The 26,321-nt window shown below is 38.2% G+C and overlaps 3 protein-coding genes and 2 long non-coding RNA genes across 6 annotated transcripts in view; 2 read left to right on the top strand and 3 right to left on the bottom strand.

Annotated features, from left to right (window-relative positions):
• The first annotated feature begins 3,619 nt into the window (after positions 1–3,619).
• Positions 3,620–4,452, top strand: LOC311261254 (lymphocyte antigen 6G-like). The gene is made up of 3 exons (XM_084359745.1): positions 3,620–3,698; positions 3,917–4,024; positions 4,178–4,452. The coding sequence occupies exons 1-3, from the start codon at positions 3,653–3,655 to the stop codon at positions 4,324–4,326; spliced, it is 303 nt and encodes a 100-aa protein (XP_084215871.1). The 5' UTR covers positions 3,620–3,652; the 3' UTR covers positions 4,327–4,452.
• Positions 4,453–8,839: 4,387 nt separating this feature from the next.
• On the bottom strand, positions 8,840–9,882 carry LOC311261852. Its single transcript, XR_014623188.1, has 3 exons — positions 9,767–9,882; positions 9,329–9,436; positions 8,840–9,172 (listed from the first exon to the last, which is right to left on the bottom strand). It is a non-coding gene; the product is annotated as an uncharacterized lncRNA (long non-coding RNA).
• A 4,318-nt stretch (positions 9,883–14,200) lies between these two features.
• On the bottom strand, positions 14,201–15,851 carry LOC311260878. Its single transcript, XR_014623069.1, has 3 exons — positions 15,736–15,851; positions 14,628–14,735; positions 14,201–14,475 (listed from the first exon to the last, which is right to left on the bottom strand). It is a non-coding gene; the product is annotated as an uncharacterized lncRNA (long non-coding RNA).
• A 6,801-nt stretch (positions 15,852–22,652) lies between these two features.
• Positions 22,653–24,032, bottom strand: LOC311261230 (uncharacterized protein). The gene is made up of 3 exons (XM_084359718.1): positions 23,923–24,032; positions 23,046–23,153; positions 22,653–22,897 (listed from the first exon to the last, which is right to left on the bottom strand). Exons 1-3 carry the CDS (start codon positions 23,966–23,968, stop codon positions 22,743–22,745), a joined length of 309 nt encoding a protein of 102 aa, XP_084215844.1. The 5' UTR covers positions 23,969–24,032; the 3' UTR covers positions 22,653–22,742.
• Positions 24,033–25,526: 1,494 nt separating this feature from the next.
• Positions 25,527–26,321, top strand: part of msh3 (mutS homolog 3 (E. coli)) — a 37,378-nt gene continuing 36,583 nt past the window's right edge. For both annotated transcript variants that reach the window (XM_084360816.1, XM_084360815.1), the window contains exons 1-2: positions 25,527–25,770; positions 25,866–25,986. In XM_084360816.1, coding sequence (XP_084216942.1) covers positions 25,627–25,770; positions 25,866–25,986 — 265 coding nt within the window. In that variant the 5' untranslated portion in view covers positions 25,527–25,626. The remainder of the gene's footprint in view (positions 25,771–25,865; positions 25,987–26,321) is intronic.

Raw genomic sequence — 26,321 nt, 5'->3', positions numbered from 1 at the left:
GAGGTTATTGTCATCATAGATAGATAAATCTTTTTATGTCAGCATTTCATGACTTGGAGTGTCATTCTGACACTTCAGTGCCAAAGTTAAAGTTGAATTCAAAGCTCAAGGTAGATTTAAAAAAAAAAAAAAATGTCATTAGATTTTTGTTAGAGATTTTGTTAATCCATAGCAACAAATAACTTGATTATACTTATACCTTTGTGTGTATTGCAAAGCTGCAAATTAAAGTATGAGAGAAATAATGAACATTTAAGCATTTTCTAGCAGACAGACAAGATAAAATCATGAACCTGAAAATGAGCATAAATTATGTGACCTTTAATTCATCTGTTGAAGATTGGGAGAATCAGCGCATTAGCCTTAACAATAGCAAGACTATAACAACAAAGCTTATTTGTATGACTTGTGTATGATGAATTATGTTGAGTTTTCGTGTGTGCTTTCCAACCATCTCCAAGTATTATTGACTGTAAACAATGTTTTATCAAGAATATTTCAACAGTCAAAACCATCAGATTCTGCACACTTAAGGCAATGGCCATATATGTTTTTCTTTTTTATTACATAAGGTCAAATGGGTACAGCCCAGTTCATCTACAGAAACAGAAGACAATACATGTTTGGAAAGAGCAAAAAGAAGAGAAAAAATGATTCAATTCAACACTTCAATTCAGCATTTGAAAATCACTGCCACTGGATGCTCACAAGATGGCGCCAAAGAGACAGATTTTCACATCATGTGCATAGACCAAAATAGATAGATAAATAAATAAATAAATAAGATGGCAGACTTTGTTTAACTTCTGTACTGTAGATTAACTACTGTGAGAAAATCAACTTACCAACAATATTTTAAATCACTTATGTTTCAGAATTTGTCCACAGTTTGTAAAAGTCAATGTCAGATGTTCCTGTAGGATTCAATGGACAGACTTTATCTGCTACTGAAGATGATTTCAATGATACTTTTATTTCTTGTATCTATTTACCTGACGGTATAAAGTCTACATGTCTGTCTGATGGATAATGGCTTTAGCTCAGTTGAGAGGAGACTTTGTTAGTTCACATTGTCTCTCTAATTCTCCTCTTACGGTTTAATTAAAAAGTCTATCTTTCTTTGCGTTCACAATGAAGTTTTATGGAGTTCTGGACCTGTTGGTGACTCTGTCTTCAGGTAAGAAACACTTATGATTTTTTTTTTTATTAATTAATTGATACTTACTTAGATATTTATATATACATATTTTAAATCAATAATAATAGCAGGATTGAAGTAGTTTTTAATAAAATACTATTTGCAATGCATCCTCTATGTAGTGTAACGGGCTAATTTATTATTTTCTGAATGATGTTTTCTTTGGGCACAGAGGACATAACCTGTGGGGACAAAAAAAAGGGATGTTTGTTAAAATGTGTTAAATGATTAGATTTGGAATATCTTATACCACGTGTGCGACACTATTCTCTATTTCTGTATAGCATATGGATTGAGATGCTACATATGTGCTACCAACACAAGATCCTGCACAGAGAAATTCAATTGCCCTCTCTTACTCAAGACTGTTGTGCCACTGTTGAGGCGAACAGGAAGTTATTTTTCCACATCAGACAGATTTATTGCTGATATTGAACATTTGTAGATAACTGACTTCAACTTATTTATAGCTGCACATAGTTCCTGGTTTAGTTTTTGATGTTGAAACTGAGGTTTTCATCATATATTGCAAGTCTAATTGCTAAAAGCGGTGTTTACAGTGCTGCATGTGATGGCCCCATGAAATGCTGTGAAGGGGACTTGTGTCATGGTCCCATACCCACTGGCTCCAGCGTGCTCCTCCTACTGGTGTCCTCAGCCATCACCTCAGTCTTTGTCTGAGGCTCTGGAGAACATTTCACTTTTTTCTTACCCAGTCTGTACAGCTCAGGAAAAATGGATAAGTATAAAAACTATAAATTAGTCCAGATCAAGAATTGTTCAATAAAATGACAATATGACCATTGAGTTGTTTATTTTCTTTAGGTTCTGCATTCACATCACTATTTACAGCAAAAACACCTTTGTTATGAAGTCATAATGAGTGACATAAAATTGTACAACCATGAACAAATCTACATAATTCATGGTTAATTGTTGATCCTGAGAAATAATTAGGCAGAGTAGCAGACATTAGGATTTTGCACACTTTGATGACCTTTAAAATCTTGCACGTCTACACAAAGTAGTCCCCAACCATTTTCACCGCCTCAGACACAAATACAATGCAGAAAACATGTGATGTGCTCAGGTTAAGAGAAGAAGCTGGATGAATCTGTCAAATGACTTATTTCTTTATGTATTTGGACCTGCTGAAGATAACCTTTAATCTTTTGTAAAAGACAATGTGAGGCCACACTTTCTTTGAAGACTTGGATAAAAAGAAGAAAGTGAGGGGATATGTCATATGGCACACTGAGAATAATATATTTATATGTAAATAAACTACAAAGGCTAATGATTAACAACAGAGAAGTAAATAGTCTAATTTGATATAATCAAGTTTGTTTAGTTTGTTCACAAGAAACTTAATAAAAGATGCGTTCAGTCACTGAATGATAATAAATGTAAAATGGAGCATATTGGTTTTGCCGTGTGGAAACTTCTTCAACTCATTGTAAGGATTAGTTACTTCATGAGTCCCATCAACCTCTGCCAACCTGTAGCGTAACCTTCTTTACCTCTGTCGATATTCAGTGGAAGTCAAACTTAACTCACAGAAAATGCACAGCAACCATATTACTTGTTTTCCTTGTCAGTCTACCTTCATAATGCAGGAATTATTCATCAGCAGCAATTAAAAAAGACATTTCCAATCATCTACTTAAGAAACACCTTCAACATTTCCAAACTCTGTTGTGTCACTGTGGAAATGTCCAGGCGGATTTCACCACAAACCTTCAAACGGTGAAATATTGGCCAATACATTTCATTTTGTTACATGTTTAGACAAAATCCCTTGAGCTGATGTTTATCTGTGCATACCTGACACAATTTGCATTATGAGATCTATGCAAAAATTATAAGATATATTTAACTACTGTCCTATTTTCTCACAGTTGTTCTTCTTGGCTCAGGTGTGAAGGTAGAAGGACATCGAAAACACAGTGGATCATCATTCACTAGTGCTAAAGTGATGGAAATTTCACCACCTGTGCACAGACACACAGGCTTCATCTAATAAATCACACAAAGCAACAACTACAAAACAAACTTTTAAAAATCAAAAGCATTAGGAGTAGAGACACGTAGATGTTATTTTTTCTGGCAGATTTTGTCAAACTAGATGAACCACGTGAGAAAATCAACTTACCAACAACATTTTACGCCGCTTGTTTTAGAATTTGTCCACAGTTGTTGCTGTAGGACTCAATGAACATATTTGATCTGCTACTGAAGATGATTTCAGTGGTACTTTTGTTTTTTCTGTCTATTTATCTGACTGTATGTAGTCTACATGTCTGTCTTGTGATTGATGAGCTGTCTTCAGCTCAGTTGGGAGGAGACTTTGTGAGGAAAGACTGAGAAGTTGGGCTATAAAAGGCAGGCTCTGGAAGAGTTCACACCTTCTCTGTAATTCTCCTCTCACAGGGTTTGTTTTTATTTGCGCTCACAATGAAGTTGTATGGAGTTCTGGTCCTGTTGGTGACTCTGTCTGCCGGTAAGATCAACTCATGATTCATGTGTTTGTTTTCAAATTAATGATTTGATACTTACTTAGATATTTATTTACTTAGATTTTATTTATTTTATATGTAATAATAGCAGAATAGAAGTAGTTTTTAATGAAATTTGCATTGATTTCTGTGAAAATGTGTAAAACAATTATATTTGGAGTGTCTTAAACCATGTGTAACAGTATTTTATATTCATGAACAGCGTATGGATTGCAATGCTACGTATGCGGAAACGTCAAACCGAGTGCCTGCACACAGAAACTAACTTGCCCTGCTGGCACTGACCGCTGTACCTCTGTTATGGTGGAAGGTAAGTTGTTTTTCCACATCAGAAGGATTTAAAGCTGACATTGAACATTTCAAATACATATGGGGTTCTGAGCTGATATACAGAATGGCTGCACTGGATGCCCACTACATTTTGTTGCTGTTGAAACTAATGTTTTTCCATCATATGTTGCAGGTCGCGTCACCAAGACCTGCATTCCCAGCGCTGGATGCAGAGACGGCCTCAAATGCTGTGACAAAGACTTATGTAACGGTGCCATACCCACTGGTTCCAGTGTCCTCCTCCTGCTGGTGTCCTCAGCCATCACCTCAGTCTTTCTCTGAGGCTCTGAAGAACATCTGATGTTTTTCTTACCAAATCTGTACAACTCAGAAAAAATAAACACATTTTCAAAATGTTAAATTCGTGAATGATTCCAGAATTGTTCAATAAAGCCACAATATGATGGACCTTTGAGTTGTTTAATTCTTTAGGTTCTGCATTTACATCTCTATTTACAGCGAAAAATAGCTTTGTTGTGAATCCATAATTAGAAAGTTTAGTGACATAAAATTCTCCAACCATGATCAAATCTATATATTTCATGGTTAGTTGTTGATTCTTAGAAAAAACGAAGTAGACCAGCAGACACACAGTCATGTTATGCGGGGGTCGAATAATCTCTTGTAAAAGACAGTGTGAGGCCTCACTTTCTTTTTGGATTTGGGAAAAAAGAAGAAATGAGGGGATATGTCATATGGCACACTGAGAATAATGTCTTTATAGGTGAACAAACTAGAAAGGCTAGTGATAAAAATGAGAGCAGGAGTTAGTCAGTCCATTATTATCAAGTTTGTTTAGTTTGTTCACAAGAGCCTGAAGAAAAGATGCCTTCATTCATTGAATAAAAGTTAATGCAAAATAGAGCATAATGTTGTTGCCATGTGAAAACTTCCTGAACCAATTGTAAGGATTGCATTGTTATGTCAAGTGTGACAACAACCTTTGGCAACCTGCAGGGTAACCTTTGTAACCTCTGTCGATATTCACTGGAAGTCAAACGTGATATACTGAATGTAAACCTAAAATGCACAACAACCATTTCTTGTTTTCCTCGTCAGTCTACCTTCATAATGCAGGTACAACATCAACAGAAACATTTCCAAACATTTACTAAAGAAACACTTACCTTCAACATTTCCAAACTCTGTTGTGCCACTGTGGAAATGTCCGGACAGATTTCACCACAAACCTCCAATGGTGAAATATCGGCCAATACCTTTCACTTTATTCCGTGTTTAGACAAAATCCCTTGAGCTGATGTTTATCTGTGCATACCTGACACAATTTGCATTATGAGATCTATGCAAAAATTATTAAACTTATTGTGAGCTACTGTGGTATTTTCTAACAGTTCAGCTTGTCATGGCCTGGATCAAGTAGCCACTACAGCAAATGTAAAAATCTACAAAGAACATTTTTTTAATCAAATTAACTCAAACCAAATTAGACCAAACAATGGTGCCAATTTATGATTGGGGCAGCTCAGCCAAAGAGGAAAAATGGGCTGTTGCTCGGGAAAGTATCATAAAACCACCACACACACAACAGAATTAGAAATACAATAAAATACACATACACTGCATCGACACACATTGCAATATATCAATACACAAATTGGCACAGCTCTCTGCTCTTCGCTCTACCTACAGGCAACTGTTGGGCTTGGTGATGGTCACACACACACACACACACACACACACACACACACACACACACACACACACACACACACACACACACACACACACACACACACACACACCCCATGTCATAACAATCCTGATTTGGCAGCTTGTTTTTAATTCTTTAGTAATTTTTACACGCTGTGTGTCTCTTTTCTTGTGGCCACTTGAAAGAACCACAGCTCACAATAATTTAAAATCTCTACATTTGATCCAAAATTCAAACTATGTCAGTTCAAGGGATTTTGTCTAAACATTGAATAAATGACTTGGCCAATATTTTACCGTTGGAGGTTCGTGTTGAAATCTGTCCGGACATTTCCACAGTGACACGACAGAGTTTGAAATGTTGTAGGTAAGTGTTTCTTAAGTAATGATTGGAAAAGTCGTTTTTTTTTTCTTCTGTTTTTTGCTGATGGATACTTCCTGCTTTATGAAGGTAAACTGACAAAGAAAATAAGAAATATGGTTGTAGTGCATTTTCTGTTTACAGTAAGTGTTTGTTGTTGTGCATAAAGCTTGATGTCCAGTGAATATTGACATACTGAGGTCACAAAAGTTACCCTGAGGGTTGCAAAGGGTTGTTGTCATCCTAAGCATAACTATGTCATCCTCAGAGTGAGTTGAAGAAGTTTTTACTGCTTTTCTCTTGCTTCTCTTTTGTCCTGCTGTATATTTTCTTCCTAGTATTCATCTACAAAGACATTATTCTCAGTGTGCCATGAATATGCCACAATGTCCAATTTCTCAGTTTTTCCACCTGTAAAAGAAAGTGTAGTCTCACAATGTTTAGGATTTAGGATTATTTTTCTCGTCCTGGGGTCCACACTTTCTTTCAGAAAAGATGAAAGAATAATTTTAGCAGCAAGCGCATAAAAAACAAGTTAGTCGAGAGGTTCATCCAGCTTTATCTTCTATCCAGAGCAAATCTGTATATTATTTGTGTCTGAAGTGGTGAGAAAGTTTGTTGTTCAATGTGATATGAAGAGTTGAAGTTTATCAAAGCAGGAAGTCCAAAATCTTAAGGTCTGCTCGTCCTCGTTATTCCCCTGGATCATCAACGAAACATATAATATATTGATTTGCTCGTGATTGCTCATTTTTTGTGTCCCTTGTTGTCACTCACCTTTGTAATTAGGGCTTTATATACTGCCATGTGAATGCACAACCTGAAGAATTAGACAACTCAAATTGTATTGAACAATTCTGAATATGGACGCATATAAAACTTTGACATATTGAAAATGTGTCTTTTCTGTACAGATTGTGTAAGAACAAAGTAAAATGTCTCCAAAGCTTCAGAGAAAGACTGAGGTGATGGCTGAGGACACCAGCAGGAGGAGGACACTGGAACCAGCGGGTACGGTATGGGCGCTGTTACATAAGTCAGTGTCACAGCATTTTACAGAGCCTACACATGCAGCACTGTTAAGGCAGCTCTTGGTGATGACACCTACAAGATATGATAGGAAAACCTCAGTTTTAACAACAACAAAAGCAAGACGAAGTCATCAGCTCTGTCTATGTGGAATTCTTAATATTAGTTTCATATTGTTTTGGTGCAAAAGAACAACTTACCGTCCACCTTGATGGATGAACAATGCTCATAGCCAGCAGGACAATCGAGGATATCTGTGCAGGCTTTAATATTGGTGTCCGCACATGTGTAACATCTCAATCCACATGCTATACGGAAATTAAAAAATAATGTCACACACATCTACCAGCTAAATCTCATTGGGGGATGTAGGCCGAGTTGTGGCTCAACATCGGTGGAATGAACGCTTGACATCAGGACAACAGAAGCTCCACACATTTTCTGTCTAAAACTGAAAGCTCATCTGTTCAGACTGCACCTTGGCCCATAAAAAATCTCTCTCTCTCTCTCTCTCTCTCTCTCTCTCGCTCATTGTTTCTAAATGTAGCAGTGAAGCAACTCAGCAGATTTGATGAAGTTGATGTACTTGCATGATTCTGGCACTTTTTGGCTTGTGTCAACATGGATGAATGCACTTCTTGTAATTTGATTTGCATAAAAGTGTCAGCTAAAGGTAATGTAATGTAACATTTATCATAATCTCACCTGTAGACAGAGTCACCATCAGGACCAGGACTCCAAAAAGATGCATTGTGATCGGAGAGAGAGAGAGTTTTAAGCAACCCTGAGAGGAGAACTGAAGGGAAGATGTCAACTCTTCTGAAACCGCCTTTTATTCTCCAACTCGTCTTTCAAAACCTGACAGTTGCATTTCTTCACAGAGGCTCCTGTGAGGTGAGCTAAAGTGATCTCAATATCCCTGAGACAGCCGGTGATAGAATGTAACCAAGTACATTTACTCAAGTACTGCACTTAAGTATATATTTGAGTTTTTTTATAGTATTTTTTTTTTTTAGTATTTCTATTTTCTGCTACTTTATACTTCCACAGCACAACAACTTGGATGCAAATTCTTTTTATTCCCCTAGTTTTATTTGACATACTAGTAGATACTAGTTAATAAGTAGATTGCATGCTGCATTAGACTTAAAGTAGCTTCATTTATCGGTAACAAAAAAAACAAAAAAAACAAACACTGATTCTGATGAAAAATGCTGATTTATAAAATACTACAGACCTCATTACCCATCTTCCCCCAAGATGGGTAATGCTCATACTGTACTCCTTATAATTGGCCCACCCAGTTAAAAATACTTATAATATAATAACAATGTATATACTGTATTTGTTATAATATTATCTGTACATGTATTTTTTTTCACAGACTTTAGCTAGTTTAACTAAGAGTGCCAGAAAGACATATGAGTGTTTCTATTCATAACTACGCTTGTGTAGTTTCAGTTGCTTTGTCTGACTGAAAGACAGCAGGCACAGGATATGGAGATCTCTCACTCTGGCACCATCTTGTGAACATCTGATGGTAGTGAGTTTGAAACGCTGTCTACATACAGAATTGATTTATTATGTAAAAAGTGTGTGTGCTTAAAAACTTTTCTGTTCAATTTTCTGTTCTTTTTTGTTACTCACCTTTCTCATTATCGCTTCACAACAAAGCTATTTTTCCTGTACATAGTGATGTGAATGCAGAACTTAAATAATTAAACAACACAGAGGTCCATCATATTGGTGGTTTTATTGAGCAATTCAGGATCTGGAGTCATCCACAATGTTTACAGATTGAAAATGTGCTTGTTTTTCTTCCTGAGTTGTACAGAATGAGATGGAAAAGAGTTAAATGTTCCCCAGAGCCTCAGAGAAAGACTGAGGTGATGGCTGACGACACCAGCAGGAGGAAGACACTGGAAATAGTGGGTATGGCACTGCTAGTGTCAACATCAGTGACACTGTCAACGGCATCCTAAATGTTCCCGTTACACAAGTCCGTGTCACAGCACGTTATGTGGCCTCCACATGCAGCGCTGTTCATGCAGGTCTTAGCGACGACACCTGCAAGATATGATTGTAAAGCCTCAGTTTTTTTCAACAGCAACAAAAAGTACCAGGCATCCAGTGCAGCAATATATCAGCCCAGAGCCTGTTTGATGGATAATATTGAATGTTTGTTTTTAGCTTTAAATACTTCTGATGTGGAAAACAACTTACCATTGAATTCAAGTTTGGCACAACGGTCAAAACCAGTAGGGCAAGATACGGCCAGTGTGCAGGATCCAGAGTTGGAGGCTGTGCATATGTAGCATCTCAATCCACATGCTATACAGAAATACAGAAAACTGTCAAACATGGTTTAAGATGCCCAGTGTTTCCACCAGTTTAAACAAATATTTTATCTTTAAAATGGTATATTTTAAAATTCAACCGCTGTTAAAAATTCCACCATTTTATTGACATTCAAGATAGAAATCTTTAAATTCATTCATCCATTCATTTAATACAGAAGGATAATATAAAAACAATGAGCCCTATGGTCAGCCCTAAGGCTACTTTAACTTTGGGACGTCGCTGCCTTTTTCAGGTTCAACAAAAACTTAAACTCATTAATAACCTTCATTTGTGTTACAATGAATCATCAGCTGTTCTTACCTGCAGACAGAGTCACCAACAGGACCAGAACTCCATACAACTTCATCCTGAGTGAGAAGAAAAACAGACTTTCAATCAATTCTGTGAGAAGAGAACTGGAGGGAAGATGTGAACTCTTTTAGAGCCTGCCTCTTAAACTGCAACTCTTCTTTCAAAACTTGACAGTTTTATTTCTTCAGAGCCTCCTCTGTGGTTTATTCCACAACATTTATTTCATAACTTTATACCAGTTAATGAGTAGATTGCATGCTGCATTAGACTTAAAGTAGGGACATTTTAAATGACTTCATTTGATTGGCAATTAAAAAAAGAAAAACACAGATTCTGATGAGAAATGCTAATTTATAAAATAATACAGACTTCATTACCCATCTTCCCCCAAACTTCCAGCTTTGTTGCTTGGTAATGCTCATACTGTACTCATGCTCAGAGGGCACGCCTCACCTTATGTCAACATGGCAACTACTGCTTTGTGGAATAAAACAAGTAGCTCATTTGTTTGGGGTAGCTGTCTTTATAAAAACGGGCACATGGTGGCGCCAACAATAATGACACTCGAAAATGCTAGAGGGGAAAAATTGTGTATTGCCACTTCAATTCACAGCTCACAGCTCAAAAAAAAAAAAAAAAATTAATTAGTTTTGCTGATCCACAGCAAGAAATAGGTTTATCATACTTATACAACTGGTTTGCCTTGTAAAACTGATCTCGAAGATCCCAATATCAAATGCTATTTGCCTTATCAGCTTGTTATGGCAACTTTTGCACTGATATTGCAAAATATATGAGGAGTTGAATTCTAAAATAAGACATCGTCATGAAAAATCATCTCCAGCAGATAAAATCTGGCCACTGAATGCTTCAGCAACATCTGACATTTATTTTGCAACCTGTGCACAACATCTCAAACATAAGTAATGTAAAAATAGTCTTGGTAAGTATAGTTTCTGATCATTGTTTATCTAGTTTGTCTGCCAGAGAGACATTTCAGTGTTTCTGTTCCTAATAATGCTTTAATTGTTTTTTGTCATTCAGAAGTTTCTGATCTATTACAGTCAACGTCTTTATGCATAACATTGGAAAGTCCTTTACTTTGGTGCCACCTTGTGAACATTTGGTGTTAGTGAATTTAAAAAGCTGTAAGTGTGAAAGTAAATGGTGATCAGTGTGATTGTTGAATTGTCTACATACAGAATGTTTGTTTTGTTGTTAAAGTGTGTGTGAACATGTCAGTTTAGGCTGAAAATGATATCAGAATGGCTCAAAAGCTCCAGAGGTCAGAATTTTATTGTTCCCTTAAAAAACAAACTAACTAAAACTCCTTAAAATGAGGAGAAAACAGTCTGGTTAAGGTGTTTTGTTTAGTTATTTCCTCGTGTCTTCTGCGCTCCTGTGGCTGTTGCCCATTCCCTGGCCCTCGTCTTTGTGTTACTTTTGTATTTACCTTTGGCTGGCTAATACTTTCGTTTTTGGGTTTTTTTGGATCAGCTAATTACAGGTCTTCAACCTGGCTGCCTCTTGCGTTTTGGTCCTTTTGTGTAAAACTATGACATGATAATCTCCAAAATGAGGAAACATAGGGTTGTCACATGATAACAGGAATATGCTGCATCACCAAGGACGAAATTTTGATTTCAGAGGTGGGGGGGACACAAGTTCTTCTAGTTTTCTATTGCTACTTTTAAGTTTACTGTTCACTTTTTTGGTTTGAATGGTTGTAAAGCATGTAGCAAAACATTTTCACCCAATTCTGTGTTTCACCTTGTTAGTCAACTTCACTCCAACTCAGTACCACCAATTTTACACTTATTTTTGGAATATATGGTAAACAGACCTCATTTCTGCTCTTCCATCTTGTGCTCCTTTACTGCCTGAGCATCTACTGACCCCTGGCTGCTGCTGACCCAGCTAAGATAAACATTACAAAAGGTGGAATATCTATGAGCAACTTATAATTTAATTAATTACAATAATGACAACAAATATTGCCAAATAAACTAGTTTATGTCACTCCTACTGTGAGTTCCGGACCCAGCTCATGAACTCTCTGCTTAGTCGCTACTATTTCTTACCAATAAAATAATACATTTCCACATTTACACAGACTTTTTAGTACACCGGCCTCAATATAAAACTGTACCTGGCCAGTTTGCTTCTTTCATCTGACAAAATATAAGATGCATGGTGTTTGAACTTTGAAAGCTCTGATACAGATTATCATCACCCTCACATTTGTCACAATGCTTAATCTCATGACTAACATATGTTTATTCTTTCAACCTCACCTGTGAGCCTCCAGCCTCTCCTCCTCTACCTCCTCCAGCTTCTCCTCCTCTACCTCCTTCAGTCTCTCCTCCTCCATCTCCTCCAGCCTCTCCTGCTCTCCCTCCTCCAGCCTCTTCTCCTCCATCTCCTCCAGCCTCTCCTCCTCCATCTCCTCCAGCCTCTCCTCCTCTCCCTCCTCCAGCCTCTTCTCCTCCATCTCCTCCAGCCTCTCCTCCTCTACCTCCTCCAGCCTCTCCTCCTCCAGCCTCTCCTGCTCTACCTCCTCCAGCCTCTCCTCCTCCATCTCCTCCAGCCTTTCCTCCTCTACCTCCTCCAGCCTCTCCTCCTACATCTCCTCCAGCCTCTCCTGCTCTCCCTCCTCCAGCCTCTTCTCCTCCATCTCCTCCAGCCTCTCCTCCTCTCCCTCCTCCAGCCTCTTCTCCTCCATCTCCTCCAGCCTCTCCTCCTACATCTCCTCCAGCCTCTCCTCCTGTATCTCCTTCTGCATCTAAATATATATATATCAAAAATATATTGATACATGACATGAACAGTGGGACAATTTGGGGTGCAACAATCATCAATTTTGATGATACGGTTATAGAGGAAAAAGCTTAGTTTCACAATTATCATGAGTTTGGATATAAAATCACATTTGTAATCCGAGGTTTTATTGTATTTTTCCCTAAATCATTCATTGTTGGTGTTTTTTAAACAGTTGCTGCCTTTCAACATAAAAATAATACATGAAAATAAGTGTATCTCTTCGGCATTAAATAGAAAGTTTTTTAAAATCTTTGCATTGTTGGGGCTCTACAGTTATAATAATAATAATAATAATAACAATAATAATAACAACAATAATAACAATACATTTGATTTATCAGCACTTTCAATACAACTCAAAGACACTTTACAAGATTATTGAGAGCTTTGTAATTGATGAGGAGGATCTTGAAGTGGATATGCTGCTTTATTGGGAGCCAGTTGCAGGATGGGTGTAAGGCATTTCTTTGAGTAACTTACACTTTGACTTCTAAAGAAATCTCTTATGTCCACTTTTCTTTTTTTAGACATCCTGGCTGCGCCTAATTACCAAACACACATACGCACGCACGCACACACGCACAAACGCACGCACGCACATGGACACCGATTCAAACGTTAATGTAAATGAAACCTCTGATATTACAATCCTTCTAGCTGACGTGACCCAGGCTGAACAAACGCCCAATTTACCGTGGCAGATTAATAAGGACTCCTGGGCAACTAGCAGACCGGTGTGCAAGCAAGATGGAGTGACAGCGGGGCCGGCCAATCACACAAGAAACGGCTGAGCCAATCGAGGAGCTTGTGGGCGGTCTAAACTCAGGGAAAACAGGCTTCAGCTTGAGCGGCCGTTTTCCGCTTTGTCCTAGTGCTTGTCGAGTCTCTGTTTACTATAGCGTAACATTGTTTTTGGACGGTAAAAACTGCAGGGAACCACAACGGCCTTTTGAAAAAGTGCAGGGGACATGTCCCCTGTGTCCCCCCCCCAAATTACGTCCGTGTGCATCACACATTATGCAGTGTGTGTGTATTTGCTTAAACTACTGCAGCTACTATACAGAACTATTTTGGTCCACGTGCACAAATAAATAAAGATCCTCTGGATGCAGAGCACAATAAATCTTTTCTGCACTTTGGGTCTGAAATCAAAAGCATCAGAGCACGAAGCCTGAAATCTTTCTGACTGCTGGTCGATGTCGTTGAATTAACAACCAACAATTGCCTCATTTCTTCTTTTTTCCAAATCTGAAACGAAAGTGAGTTCTCGCACTGTCATTAACAGAAGATTAAAGATTATATTTAGCAGGTCCAAATACATGAAGAAATAAGTCATATGACAGATTCATCCAGCTTCTTCTTTTATACTGAGCACATCACATGTTTTCTGCATTGTATTTGTGTCTGTGGTCATGAAAATGGTTGGTAACTTTCCTATGCTTTGTGTGTGTCTGCTGATCTACTTTTTTTTCTAAGAATCAACAACTATGAAATATATAGATTTGATCATGGTTGGAGAATTTTATGTCACTAAACTTTCTAATTATGGATTCACAACAAAGCTATTTTTCGCTGTAAATAGAGATGTAAATGCAGAACCTAAAGAATTAAACAACTCAAAGGTCCATCATATTGTGGCTTTATTGAACAATTCTGGAATCATTCATGAATTTTACATTTTGAAAATGTGTTTATTTTTTCTGAGTTGTACAGATTCGGTAAGAAAAACATCAGATGTTCTCCAGAGCCTCAGAGAAAGACTGAGGTGATGGCTGAGGACACCAGCAGGAGGAGGACACTGGAACCAGTGGGTATGGCGCCGTTACATAAGTCTTTGTCACAGCATTTGACGGGTTCTCTGCATCCAATGCTGGGTAAGCAGCTCTTGGTGACAAGACCTGCAAGATATGATGGAAAAACATAGTTTCAACAACAACAAAAACTAGTGGGCATCCAGTGCAGCCTTTCTGTACATCAGCTCAGAACCCCATATGTATTTGAAATGTTCAATATCAGCTGTAAATCCTGATGATATGGAAAAACAACTTACCTTCCAACTCAACAGAGGCACAGCGGTCAGTGCCAGCAGGGCAAGTTAGTGTCTGTGTGCAGGCACTCGGTTTGACGTTTAGGCATACGTAGCATTGCAATCCATACACTGTACATGAATATAAAATACTGTTACACATGGTTCAAGACACTCCAAATATAATTGTTTTACACATTTTCACAAAAACCACCAAAAACTTTTGAGAAAAAGCGAGCAAGCTATCGAACAAGATAATTCAGAAAATAATAACCCTTACGAAAAAGAAGTTTATTCAAGTGTGCTATTAGCATACTTCTTTTAAACTAAAAAATAAGAAAGTATGCTTTCAGTTTACTTTCCATGTACTAATCAAAGATATACTCAACAAAATTATACTTACGTATACTTGGCGTATACTGCCAAGTATACAGAAAAGTCTAAGTATATTTGGCCTATACTTGTACTTAATCTTTTGATTGAGATATACTTAAGAAAATTATAATTAAGTATTAAGTTCACTTGCAGTATACTTCAAGGTATACTTTCATAAACTAAAAAGTGGACTAGAAGTATATAAATAGTAAACTAGCAGTATACTTCAAAGTATACTTTCATAAACTGAAAAGTGGACTAGAAGTATATAACTAGTGAACTAACAGTATACCTATATGTTCACTTATAGTATAGTTGCAGAACAAAATAATACTTAGACGTAAACTAGTTGTTTACTCAAAGTTTACTGCTCTTACACTTCAAGTATACTTGAAAGTATACTTCGATAAACTAAAAAGTGGGCCAATTTAGTCCCAAGAAGTATTGAAATAGTACGCTTAAAAGTATACTATTGGTACATTGATATTGGTAGATAAAGTATACCTGGGAAATATACTTGAACTTTACTTAAGTTTACTTGATAAAATAACTTGAAGTACACTTCTTTTTCGTAAGGGAAATTAGCCTATTACACTACAAATTGGATGCGTTGCAAATTGTATTTCATTAAAAACAACTTCTATTCTGCTATTACTATATATAAAATAAATAATATCTAAGTAAATAAATATCTAAGTAAGTATCAAATCATTAATTTGAAAAACAAACAAACACATGAATCATAAGCTGTTCTTACCTGCAGACAGAGTCACCAACAGGACCAGAACTCCATACAACTTCATTGTGAGTGAAAAGAAAAACAGACTTTAATCAATTCTGTGAGGGAAGAATCAGAGAACAGATGTGAACTCTTCCAAGACCTGCCTTTTATACTCCAACTTCTTCATCTTCCTCATTTCCTTACTAAGCTCCTCCCAACTGAGCTTTGCTGAACTTGCTTTACCAATTTAAACGTCTGGTTTGCATGCCAATAGAGCCCCTTTGAAATGAATAGAAGCACTATTAGTATTGTTTACACTTTGCAGAAACAATGGATTTGTATATTGACATTTTATTTGTGTTGTGGTCATTGGTGTTTTCATTCATGTATACATCTATCTGTTCTGTACCTTTATTTGTTCATCTTTGTTGTCTTTGTTTGTAGCTGTAATTCCATTCCTGTGTATAATAATAATAATAATAATAATAATTCTTCCTATGTGTACTTGTACTTGGCCAATGAAACAGTTTTACTGCAGTGTCACAGCAGATAGCTGCATCATCTCACACTGCTGTGGTTTGGAGTTTCACTTCCATGTTCCTTCATATCACAGTTTTTGTTAAGTTACTTGCAACTTGAACCTTTCTCTCTCTCTCTCTTTCTCTCTCTCTCTCTCTCTCTCTCTCTCTCTCTCTACATATATATATATATATATATATATATATATATATATATATATATTGTATGCATATGTATATATACACATATATACATAATTGTGCAGTAAACAAAAAAGTGTTGATTAAGCTCCTCAGTCATCCAGGTCATGGTAAATCTAGGTGCAGTATCGTAGGCAATTGGACTTGGTTTAGTTTTTTGAAGACGTTTAACCTCCTCCAAGAGGTTTCCTTAGTTCTAACTAACTGGAGAGGAGTTGGCAGGTTTTTAAACTCATGTGGGTGTGTTCTTACAGAGTCGTTAAGGACACGTGTGAGCTCTGAGTTTCAAACAAATAAGTGTTAAACAAACCAGAATATGTTTTATATTTTCTCTCAATCAGCTTCATGAGGCGGTCACCTGGAATGGTTTTCCAACAGTCTTGAAGGAGTTCCCAGAGGTGCTGAGCAGTTGTTGGCTGCTTTGCCATCACTCTGCGGTCCAACTCATCCCAAACCAACTCAGTTGGGTTTAGGCTTGGTGATTGTGGAGGCCAGGTCATTTCATGCAGCACTCCATCACTCTCCTTCTTGGTCAGATAGCCCTTACATAGCCTGGAGGTGTGTTTGGCATCATTGTCCTGTTGAAAAACAAATGATGGTCCCACTAAGTGCAAACCAGATGGGATGGCATGTCTCTGCAGAATGCTGTGGTAGATATGCTGGTTAAGTGTGCCTTGAATTTTGAATAAATCACCAACAGCGTCACCAGCAAATCACCCCCACACCATCACACCTCCTCCTCCATGTTTAACAGTGGGAACCACTCATGTAGAAACCATCCGCTCACCTTTTTCGCGTCTCACAAAGACATGGCGGGTGGAACCAAAAATCTCAAATTTGGACTCATGAGACCAAAGTACAGATTTCCACTGGTCTAACGTCCATTCCTTGTATTTCTTGGTCCAAGCACTTCTCTTCTTGTTGTTGTTCTTCCTGTTATGCGATGCCTCCCTTTGCCATATGTTTCTCCAGTATTGTTCAGTCTCCATCCTGGATGGGTCTGTTCTCATGTTGTTACCCTACCACTGGGAGAACACTTTGGATCGTTCATCCTGGCCTCTACTTCTCTGGTGTATCTCTTCAGGCCGGTAGCCCAGGCTGTGAGTCTTTGTTTGGTGGTCTCGAATACCTCAGGTATGGACAGCTTGTTGTACATCTTAGGCAGCCCTTTCTTCGACACACCTTTCTGCAGTTCCTATAACTGGCTAACTTCTCTATGTGTTGCTTTGATTTTTGTCTCCAGCCTCCTTCGCCATGGAGGATCCTAGTGGCTACTGTTGTTCATTTTGTAGCCAACTTCAAGAATGACTTGCTGTGGCGTGGCGGTTTCCAGCTAGGTCATGGTCTTCAATCTCAGGTCAGCTGCCCTTGTGTTAAGCATATCTGTGTTGCAGCTTGTTATTATTGGGGCTAGTTACAAAATCCCTATATTAAGAAATAAGCGACTCTACCCTGGCTTTTATGTGATTAGGGGAAGTTTAAACTCTCACAGCTTCAGCCACACTCATTGGTTAGTTTGCTTCCTCTATTAGGCTCTAATTTTCAAAAATGGAAGTGGACTTCAGTGGAAAAAATGAACTTCGGAGCGAAACTACACCAGCACAGTCTGGTGTTCCCATTTCACAAAGCTCTGTCTGACTGTTGCATATTGTCTCTGTCCTTCCTTGCAGGCACCTGGTTGTTTAGTTTGCACCTTTTGTTCCTCTTAAGTTCTTTCCTTTACTTTAACTCCATGTGTTTTTGTACTTTTGTCATGTATTTAGTTAATCTCAGTCTTTTATATAAATTACGTTGACTTGTAAAAAAGGGAGTGTCTCCCACATTGTCATGGCCTTATGAGCCAAGTATTTATACAAAGGTGTCACTGATAATCTCGGTTAGCGACATGAGAGCATGGATGAAGGAGAGTGTCTTTTTAAATATGACCTCACCGTGTTTGTAAAATATCACTTGTAAAGGATAGGATCCTCTATCACAGGATTCAATAAATACAGGCCCATCACCCTAAAGATATGTATATAAAATATATATATATATATATATATATATATGATATGGCTGAAAGTAATCACTACACAAGGGTCATATTGAAAATACAAATAGGAACAAATACAAATTGAAACTCCAAACCACAGAGAAGTCATGCAAAGCTGCAGCCCACCACAGCAGTGTGGGTTGGTGCAGCTACTGTATCTGCTGTGACACTGTGGTAAAAGACGTGTCTTCATGTCACTCATCTCATTGGAGTAGGAATCAGTTTAAACATAGGAAGAATTATTATTGTACTTACACAGGAATAGAATTACAGCTACAAACAAAGACAACAAAGATGAACAGATAGAACAGGTAGATGTATACATGAATGCAAACACCAATGACCTTTACTTTTCTGTAATGCAGCCTTTAAAACAAGAAAAGATAGCACTTATGCCATATCACGGTATAAAGATAACCAAAATCTAAGATGATGTCTAGTCTCATATCACAATAACGATTTATACTGCATATATTGCCCTGTGCTTAATTTGAGATGAACCTGTAAAAATGGTAATGTAATCTGTTTGTCACCAAGTTGTGGAGCTTTTTTTTGTGGTGCTATTCTTCAATAAAAATAGGTTGAGTCAACCAGTCAGTGGATCAATTTCAAATACTATAAGGAGGAATAGTTGAACAGCAATAGCCATAGTTAGCTCAGGGTGGCTTGTAGGCTACAGTGTTTTGACACTAGCAACTTAGCGGTTGGAAAAACTTGAGGGGCTCACGATGACTAGTTAAACCAGCTCTCAACAGAAGCATGAGGTTAAACCATAGGAGGAAACAGCTTTATCTTGTGATCATTTCTTTTGCTCTACCACAGTAACTTAAAAAGGTGCCTAGTATAGTAAAGTATGGATGTAACATTTAGATGCAGATATTGATTGTTAAACACTATTGTCTGCTATATCTCATCTAAGATTGGCTAAGTCTGCTGAGTTTTGCTCCTACTGCTACTACTAATGTCGACCAAAAAAAACCAAACACAGATATGAAAGTTTTCAGATTTTTTCCCCCCAATAAACTAAATATTTTCAAATACTAGATTTAGCCTTGTACTTTGACATTGCAACTATGTGAAAAAGTTGAAAATGAGACTTTGAAGTGAAAGCAGAACAGTTTTCCCTTTGATTATTATTTTTTGTTGTTGTTAAGTTTTTCAAAATAACAGTAAAGATGCAGCACCAGTGCAAAAGTGTCTGTTGGTCTACTTTGTAAATCCTCAAGTTGCACAACAAATCATATGACTCATTAATTTACTCATGGTTGTTCATATTACACATCCTGTTTTATCACTCTTCTTTCTAATCAGTAGTGTTGCAGTTCTCAAGTTTGGTGTTGTTCTCAAGAACACTATAAGAAGGTCTCATAAACAGCTCAATAAACAGCATTTTTAATTGGCCTTGTTTTTGTCTCAGACAAAGAGACTCTTATAATATATATGTAATTCTTAGAAAACCATTCAAGACCATAAACAGAGATGCCACTGAATTGTTTGAAACATACTGTGTGTGTTAGGTCGCTGGTATAACATGGAGAAGGAGCATTGAATAAAGATGGTTAAGTTCATTTCAGCTCCTTTGAGTTTTGTAATAGTTTGCTCACAGAAGATGAAGTTAACATACATACTTTAACATTTTATCAAGACATGTCTCATGAGACATTTCCTGGTGCTCCTTTGTCTTAGTGCTTAGTTCCTTTTTTTCATGTGTCGAGTGATATTTATTTTTTTCATGTGAAAAGAGGCTGCATTGTGGAGACTGGGGAAACTGGCGACACAGAGGTGGCCAATTAAAGCCAGATTGCAGAAATTAAACACGAGAATCATTATTTTACACATAATGATGCATCTCACATTTAATTTCACTTCATATCAAACGCTAAATAAAGATCCACGTTTTCATAAACATTCGAACCAGCAGTGTCACTCGAGTACTTGCACTTCCGTATTTGCGCTTATAGTAAAGTGTAGTGTTAATTATTCCATAACACCTTTCAGTTGTAAAAATATCAGCCAACACAAACCTTAAATCAATATTTCCCAATTGAGCGCTGTGCCATCATCAAATTCCCTGTCCTGGAGCGCAGCGGAGAGCGCTCTACTGAGAGGAGAGGATTGTTTGGTAACTAACTGATCCAGTAATCAAAATCGATGGTACAAATCCAAAATTAAATCAAAAAGCATTAAAGAATGAATAGCCCACTGTTCATGTTTCATCAAATGCGATTTTAGTTTTCATGTAGTTTGTGTGTGAAATCGCTACAGTGGACACGACTGTGCTGTCAGGCGCACACCGCGCAAAGAGACAGCGCACAGAGCGCACTGGAGACAGCGCAGTCTCCGCACACACACTCTGCCTTCTCCAGTCAGCTCATCTGGATCATCCTCACCACCTGCGAATATGGATTGTATGATTTATGAAAGCCTGTAAATAAAGTCAGTGACAGCTCTCACAGAATCGTTACACATATCCTCATTGTGAGTCCTGATCACGATGCAGGCGGAGTTCACCTATCAAACTTCCATTTCCAAACGATATCCCAGGCTGAGGGATACCACTGATTGTCGCTCATAATTTGGGCACGTGAAGCAGTCAGTCTGATCGCTGTAAACAAATAAATACTGCGCTGACACTCGTGCGTAATGCTGATGGGTGCATGGATTTTCACTGTCCTCGTGCTGCTAAAGGACGGCGTGAATTGCAGAATTAATAAAGAATATTTTCAAACCTCCATCAGACACATATAACTCGTTTTTCTGTCATTTCTTGCCAGAAATATGCACTTTCTTCATCTTCCTCCCGTGACACTAAGGGCAGCTTAGCACATTCCTCGCCAAAAGAAACATGACACTCATGTTACATAACTTGTTAACATTTAATAGATGCACGTTGTGTTTGGCGTGCAGAGAGAAATGAAAAGTCCCCTGAACGGGCATGGATGCCTCTCATCTTATTTAGGACATGAATAGTGGTGCACATCTCCCTCTTGTGGTCAAAATGAGTATTACAGAAAGGTTTTGACTCCTCTCAACACATGAAAAAAAAATGTAGAACTTTATTAGTTCTAAACTTTATCAATTCCTACAGTTTGCAGGTTCCACATTTCATTGTGAGTGTGTCATGTGGGTGTAGGACTTGCACTGGTCTTGGTCTTGACTTGGTCTTGGTCTTGACTCGGTCTTGACTCAGTCTCGTCCTGCCTTGGTCTTGGTCTTGACTCGGTCTTGGTCTTGACTCGGTCTTGTCCTCCCTTGGTCTTGGTCTTGACTCGGTCTTGACTCAGTCTCGTCCTGCCTTGGTCTTGGTCTTGACTCGGTCTTGACTCAGTCTCGTCCTCCCTTGGTCTTGGTCTTGCCTCGGTCTTGACTCAGTCTCGTCCTGCCTTGGTCTTGGTCTTGACTTGGTCTTGACTCAGTCTCGTCCTCCCTTGGTCTTGGTCTTGACTTGGTCTTGACTCAGTCTTGTCCTGCCTTGGTCTTGGTCTTGACTTGGTCTTGACTCAGTCTTGTCCTCCCTTGGTCTTGGTCTTGACTTGGTCTTGACTTGGTCTTGACTCAGTCTTGTCCTGCCTTGGTCTTGGTCTTGACTTGGTCTTGACTCAGTCTTGTCCTCCCTTGGTCTTGGTCTTGACTCGGTCTTGTCCTGCCTGCCTTGGTCTTGGTCTTGACTCGGTCTTGACTCAGTCTCGTCCTGCCTTGGTCTTGGTCTTGACTTGGTCTTGACTCAGTCTCGTCCTGCCTCAGAGTAGGTGGTCTTGACCACAATACTGCTAATCAGGGCTTCATAACAAATCTATTATTTGTTTTAAACAGCATAAAGAATAGATGTTTAATGGCCATAAACAAATATCCGTCCATATCAGTCCAAGTTGCAGCAGGTACAGGCAAAGCTATTAACTACCACTTAATATTTAAATGTACTGTATGGTTGTCTGCCATTTTTATGCACCTCAGTTTTATTTGCGTTTTGTCATGTTCCTTTGCTTGTAGTTTCTTATCATTTTCAAGCACTTTTTTTCCATTTTATTGGTGTTCTGTCATATTGCTTCTTATCTGTTATCATTTTTATGTACCCATGCTGTTTGTTCATTTGTAATTATGTTTGTTGTTTCTGTTTATTATCACATTTTTGCACATATTCTGTTTTTTATTTGTCTTGTCACCCTCAATGATTTAACGAGATTTAAATAAAGGCTGAATTAATGAATGAAATGTTGTTTATTCTTCTTTAGTTGTACAAATTGGGTCAGAATAAAGTACATCGATAGAAACAACTGAATTCCTCATCTTCAGAGAACGAGTACGATGATGGCTGAGGACACCAGCAGGAGGATGGCACTGGAACCAGTGGATATGGCACGGTTACACAAGTTCCCTTCACAGCAAGCCATGGTACCAACACATGTTACACTGTTTTGGCAGCCCTTGGTAACTATGTCATAACCTGAAAAACACGATGGGAAAACTTTCAGAAAGCACTGCACAGAACATACTAAGATGTGTATAATAGCCACCCGGCTGTCAGCACAGCAACATACTGCACTGGCTGTTTGATGACTGATCAATTCTCAATATAAGCCAGAAAAACTTACCGTCTACTCTGAGGGAGTAGCAACGGTTGAAGATGACAGAACAGGATTTGGTGTCTGTGCAGGATTTAGGGTCGGTGGCTGTGCATGTGTAGCATCTTAATGCACATGCTATACAGAGACACAGAAGACACCAGTTCAAGACAGGCCACATATCACACATCAGTTAGTTCAGTGTTGCAGGTGTTTTGTAGGAAGATGCTGATTGCTGCAGTTTCCAGGCTGTTTCCAGTCAGAGTGTGAGACGATTCAGAGGAAATGAAAACATGCAGACAGTATGGAGTAACATCAAAGTGTGTGCTTTTATTTCTTTTCAATAAACATTTATTTATTCAATAAAAAGAGAAAGGACTTAGCCCGATCACAGTACTGAGTTTAACCGAATCATTTGACATTACTTGTTTTTTCTTAAGCTACTGTTTCTGGGCAGAGGTGACGGGAAATGAGGGGAGGATGTTGGTCAATGGCATTGAAAACTGGCTCTTGGCAAAAAGACCGCCCTGTTGACCTACTAACCATTAAGCGCTCTTTATGAGAAGTATGCTTTGTGTTTTCTTTCTTTTCACCTGCATGAGGTTAAAGTGAAGACTCCAGGAAGTCACTGAGAGCAAGAAACTGTTTCACCCCATTGAAACCACAAATTGTCAGTTTTATACTTTGGTTTTTGCAAGAATTAAACAAACAAGTTACACTACACACTACAGGAAGACTAGAGGGGTGTCAATCTTCTCATCTAGCACTTATTTCTTTAACTTTCAGACACCACTACCTTTACAGCTTTTATAACAACATTTCAACATATTTCTTTAAGTTTTGTTCAGTAACTTTAAGCTCAACGTTCAGTTAAAGCACATAGTCCAAACTGGAATTCTGTTCTTACCTGTCGACAGAGTCGTGAACAGGACCAGAGCTCCATAAAGCTGCATCGTGAATTGGGTGAAAAACAAATTGTTTCAGTGAGAGGAGAGCTGGAGAGAAGCCTTCCTCTTTCAGCCCAACTCCTCCTCACTCTTTTTTTTTTGGGTTGAACATTTGCATTTCCTCACAAAGCTTCCTTCCAAGTGACCTGGATAATGTTGGCCCTAAGGTGACCTCATAATCCCTCAGACAGCCATGTACTTTGGACATGACGACAAGAACTTAATGCAGTTAGTTACCCTGTAAGATTGAATAAATGAGTGAATATTTTTGTGTTATAAATTTGCCTTTGAACCCAGACTTTTATTTTTTCACCTCTTTACTTGTTTGCTGTTGCCACGAATACAGAGAAAGCACTTTCACTTCCCCTGTTTGGTTCTCAAAATACATTCTGTCAATCAGCAAAAAATGCACCTGATCATACGCCAACCATCTGAAATACAGAAGTTTGAGTCAAATGGAAAACAAGTGACCCAACTTTTCTGAGCCATTAGTCAACCGAGTCTGCCAGACTGTCTGGCATGCTGAAACAAACAATGAAAAAAGAGGTTACAATATATTTGTAGCAATCTGATTAATCATCAATAATCCCAGACACATTGGTTTGTTAATAATTTTCCCCAACAGACAAGCTGACCTTCAACATGTTTGTGTTTGTAAAATCAATCAGGCGTGTGGGTCAAGAATATTTTGATATCATCTGATTACATCATGATTGTATCATAACCATTTCTTAGTGTCATTAAAAACATATAGGCTTATTTCATTATGTCAGTCAGGTCATAATGTTTTGTGAAATTATATTAAAAATTATAATAAAGTGTTTGTTCAACCAAAAATAACAATTAAAAACAACTCTTCTGTTGTCACTCAGAGTCATTGTAATCGATGATAATAAGTATAATAGTGTAAAATGTTTACTTGACAATCTAAAAGCATACCAGAGCTCGGTTTCACGCGTCGTGGGACCGGAAGTGGTGTGTTTCAAAATAAAAGCACACAAAGAACTAGCTGATAAAGAAAAGGCATAATTCATTGATCTATCAAAGGACAACTCTATTGTCATTTTATTGACCTCTAGTGACCTAAACACATACATTTATGTATAGAAGAGATATAGATATAAGATTTTAAGTATAAACGACAAGTTTAAATCTGAATCTGTAAAAAGTAGCAAGAAACTAAAGCTGACAAATAAACCCAGTGAAGTAAAAAAAAGTACAATATTTCCCTTAAAAATATATCAGAGTAAAAGTATATAGTGAAAGTACAGCAGTAAATTCACTTAGTGATTCCACCACCACCCTGCAACTGAGTACCAATATCTGGTAGTTAAACTAAAACAGCAGGAACATTTCTCATCTTTAAAAAATAAAAAGTTCCTCAAGTGCAAGAAAACAACAACATTTTATTACCTGAAATCGGACTAGGTGTGCAAAAGCAAGAAAAAGTTTCCAATCATCTGTTTAATTTTGAAAAATGAAACCGGAAACCTTCTAATGTTCTGATTGGCTTGACGCTCGCTGCGTCATTTACGCGCCCGGGTGATCTCAGCACATGCGCCGCTGTGTTTTGAAAAGCCGGGGAAGCAGCTGTCTGGCTCCGCATGCGCACATATTTCTGTATATTTTTGCATGAGGAATGTAACATGAGGGCAAATTAAAACATGCCAAAGTCTGTGAAGAAGTCCTGCACCACCCAGACCTCCATCAGCAGGTACTTTGGAGGACGGAGCAGCAGCGGCAGCGCCTCAAACACTCAGCGTGGGATTAAACCAAATCCTGCTGAGCACCAGCTTTCAAGAAGCAAGGTGAGGAGTGTCCATTGAATACATCACACACATCAGGTCACGCTCAGCTTAATGCAAGTGCTAATCAGTGAACCTCACCTGCTTCTGTCCTGCAGCAGAAACTCTCCTCTGATCATAATGATTTTGGATTGCCATCAAAACGAGCCAAACTTTCTCCACAAGAGCAGCAAGTGGAAGATTTGGACTGTGAGTCCGCTTCCTGCCAGAGCACAAAAAGTGAGTGTGTGCACCTCAAACAGACAAATGCATAATTTTCTTCTCAGCCTTCACGCAGGTCACCCTGCTTCCTAAGGCATCACATTTCTCCAAACAACATGTGTTGTTCGACTAAATCCCTCCTCTTAAACTAAGTGAGAGGTGTGAGATGCAACTGCTTACGATGCATTTGGTTTGCTGGAGTTTTGACTGAGGTGGCATGACGTTAATCTGACAGCTGTAAATGTAAATATGTAAAGGGCAAGAACACATCTGTGGAAGAGGCATTTAGATCACTCACTTCAGCAAAAGCCAATACAAGAGTCTAAATTTCAAGTAAGGCCTTTTTGCAAAAT

This window comes from Pagrus pagrus (genome assembly GCF_965226575.1).
Source record: "Pagrus pagrus genome assembly, chromosome: 8".
NCBI lineage: Eukaryota > Metazoa > Chordata > Actinopteri > Spariformes > Sparidae > Pagrus > Pagrus pagrus.
This window is presented reverse-complemented; position numbering and strand designations above follow the sequence as displayed.

Bases quoted from the DNA above. Each gene is read 5' to 3' on its own strand.
- LOC311261254 (XM_084359745.1), top strand. From the start codon at position 3,653: ATGAAGTTGTATGGAGTTCTGGTCCTGTTGGTGACTCTGTCTGCCG. The intron at 3,699-3,916 runs GTAAGATCAACT...ATTCATGAACAG, and splicing joins GTTGGTGACTCTGTCTGCCG to CGTATGGATTGCAATGCTAC. The intron at 4,025-4,177 runs GTAAGTTGTTTT...CATATGTTGCAG, and splicing joins TACCTCTGTTATGGTGGAAG to GTCGCGTCACCAAGACCTGC.
- LOC311261230 (XM_084359718.1), bottom strand. From the start codon at position 23,968: ATGCAGCTTTATGGAGCTCTGGTCCTGTTCACGACTCTGTCGACAG. The intron at 23,154-23,922 runs GTAAGAACAGAA...GTCTCTGTATAG, and splicing joins GTTCACGACTCTGTCGACAG to CATGTGCATTAAGATGCTAC. The intron at 22,898-23,045 runs GTAAGTTTTTCT...CGTGTTTTTCAG, and splicing joins CTACTCCCTCAGAGTAGACG to GTTATGACATAGTTACCAAG.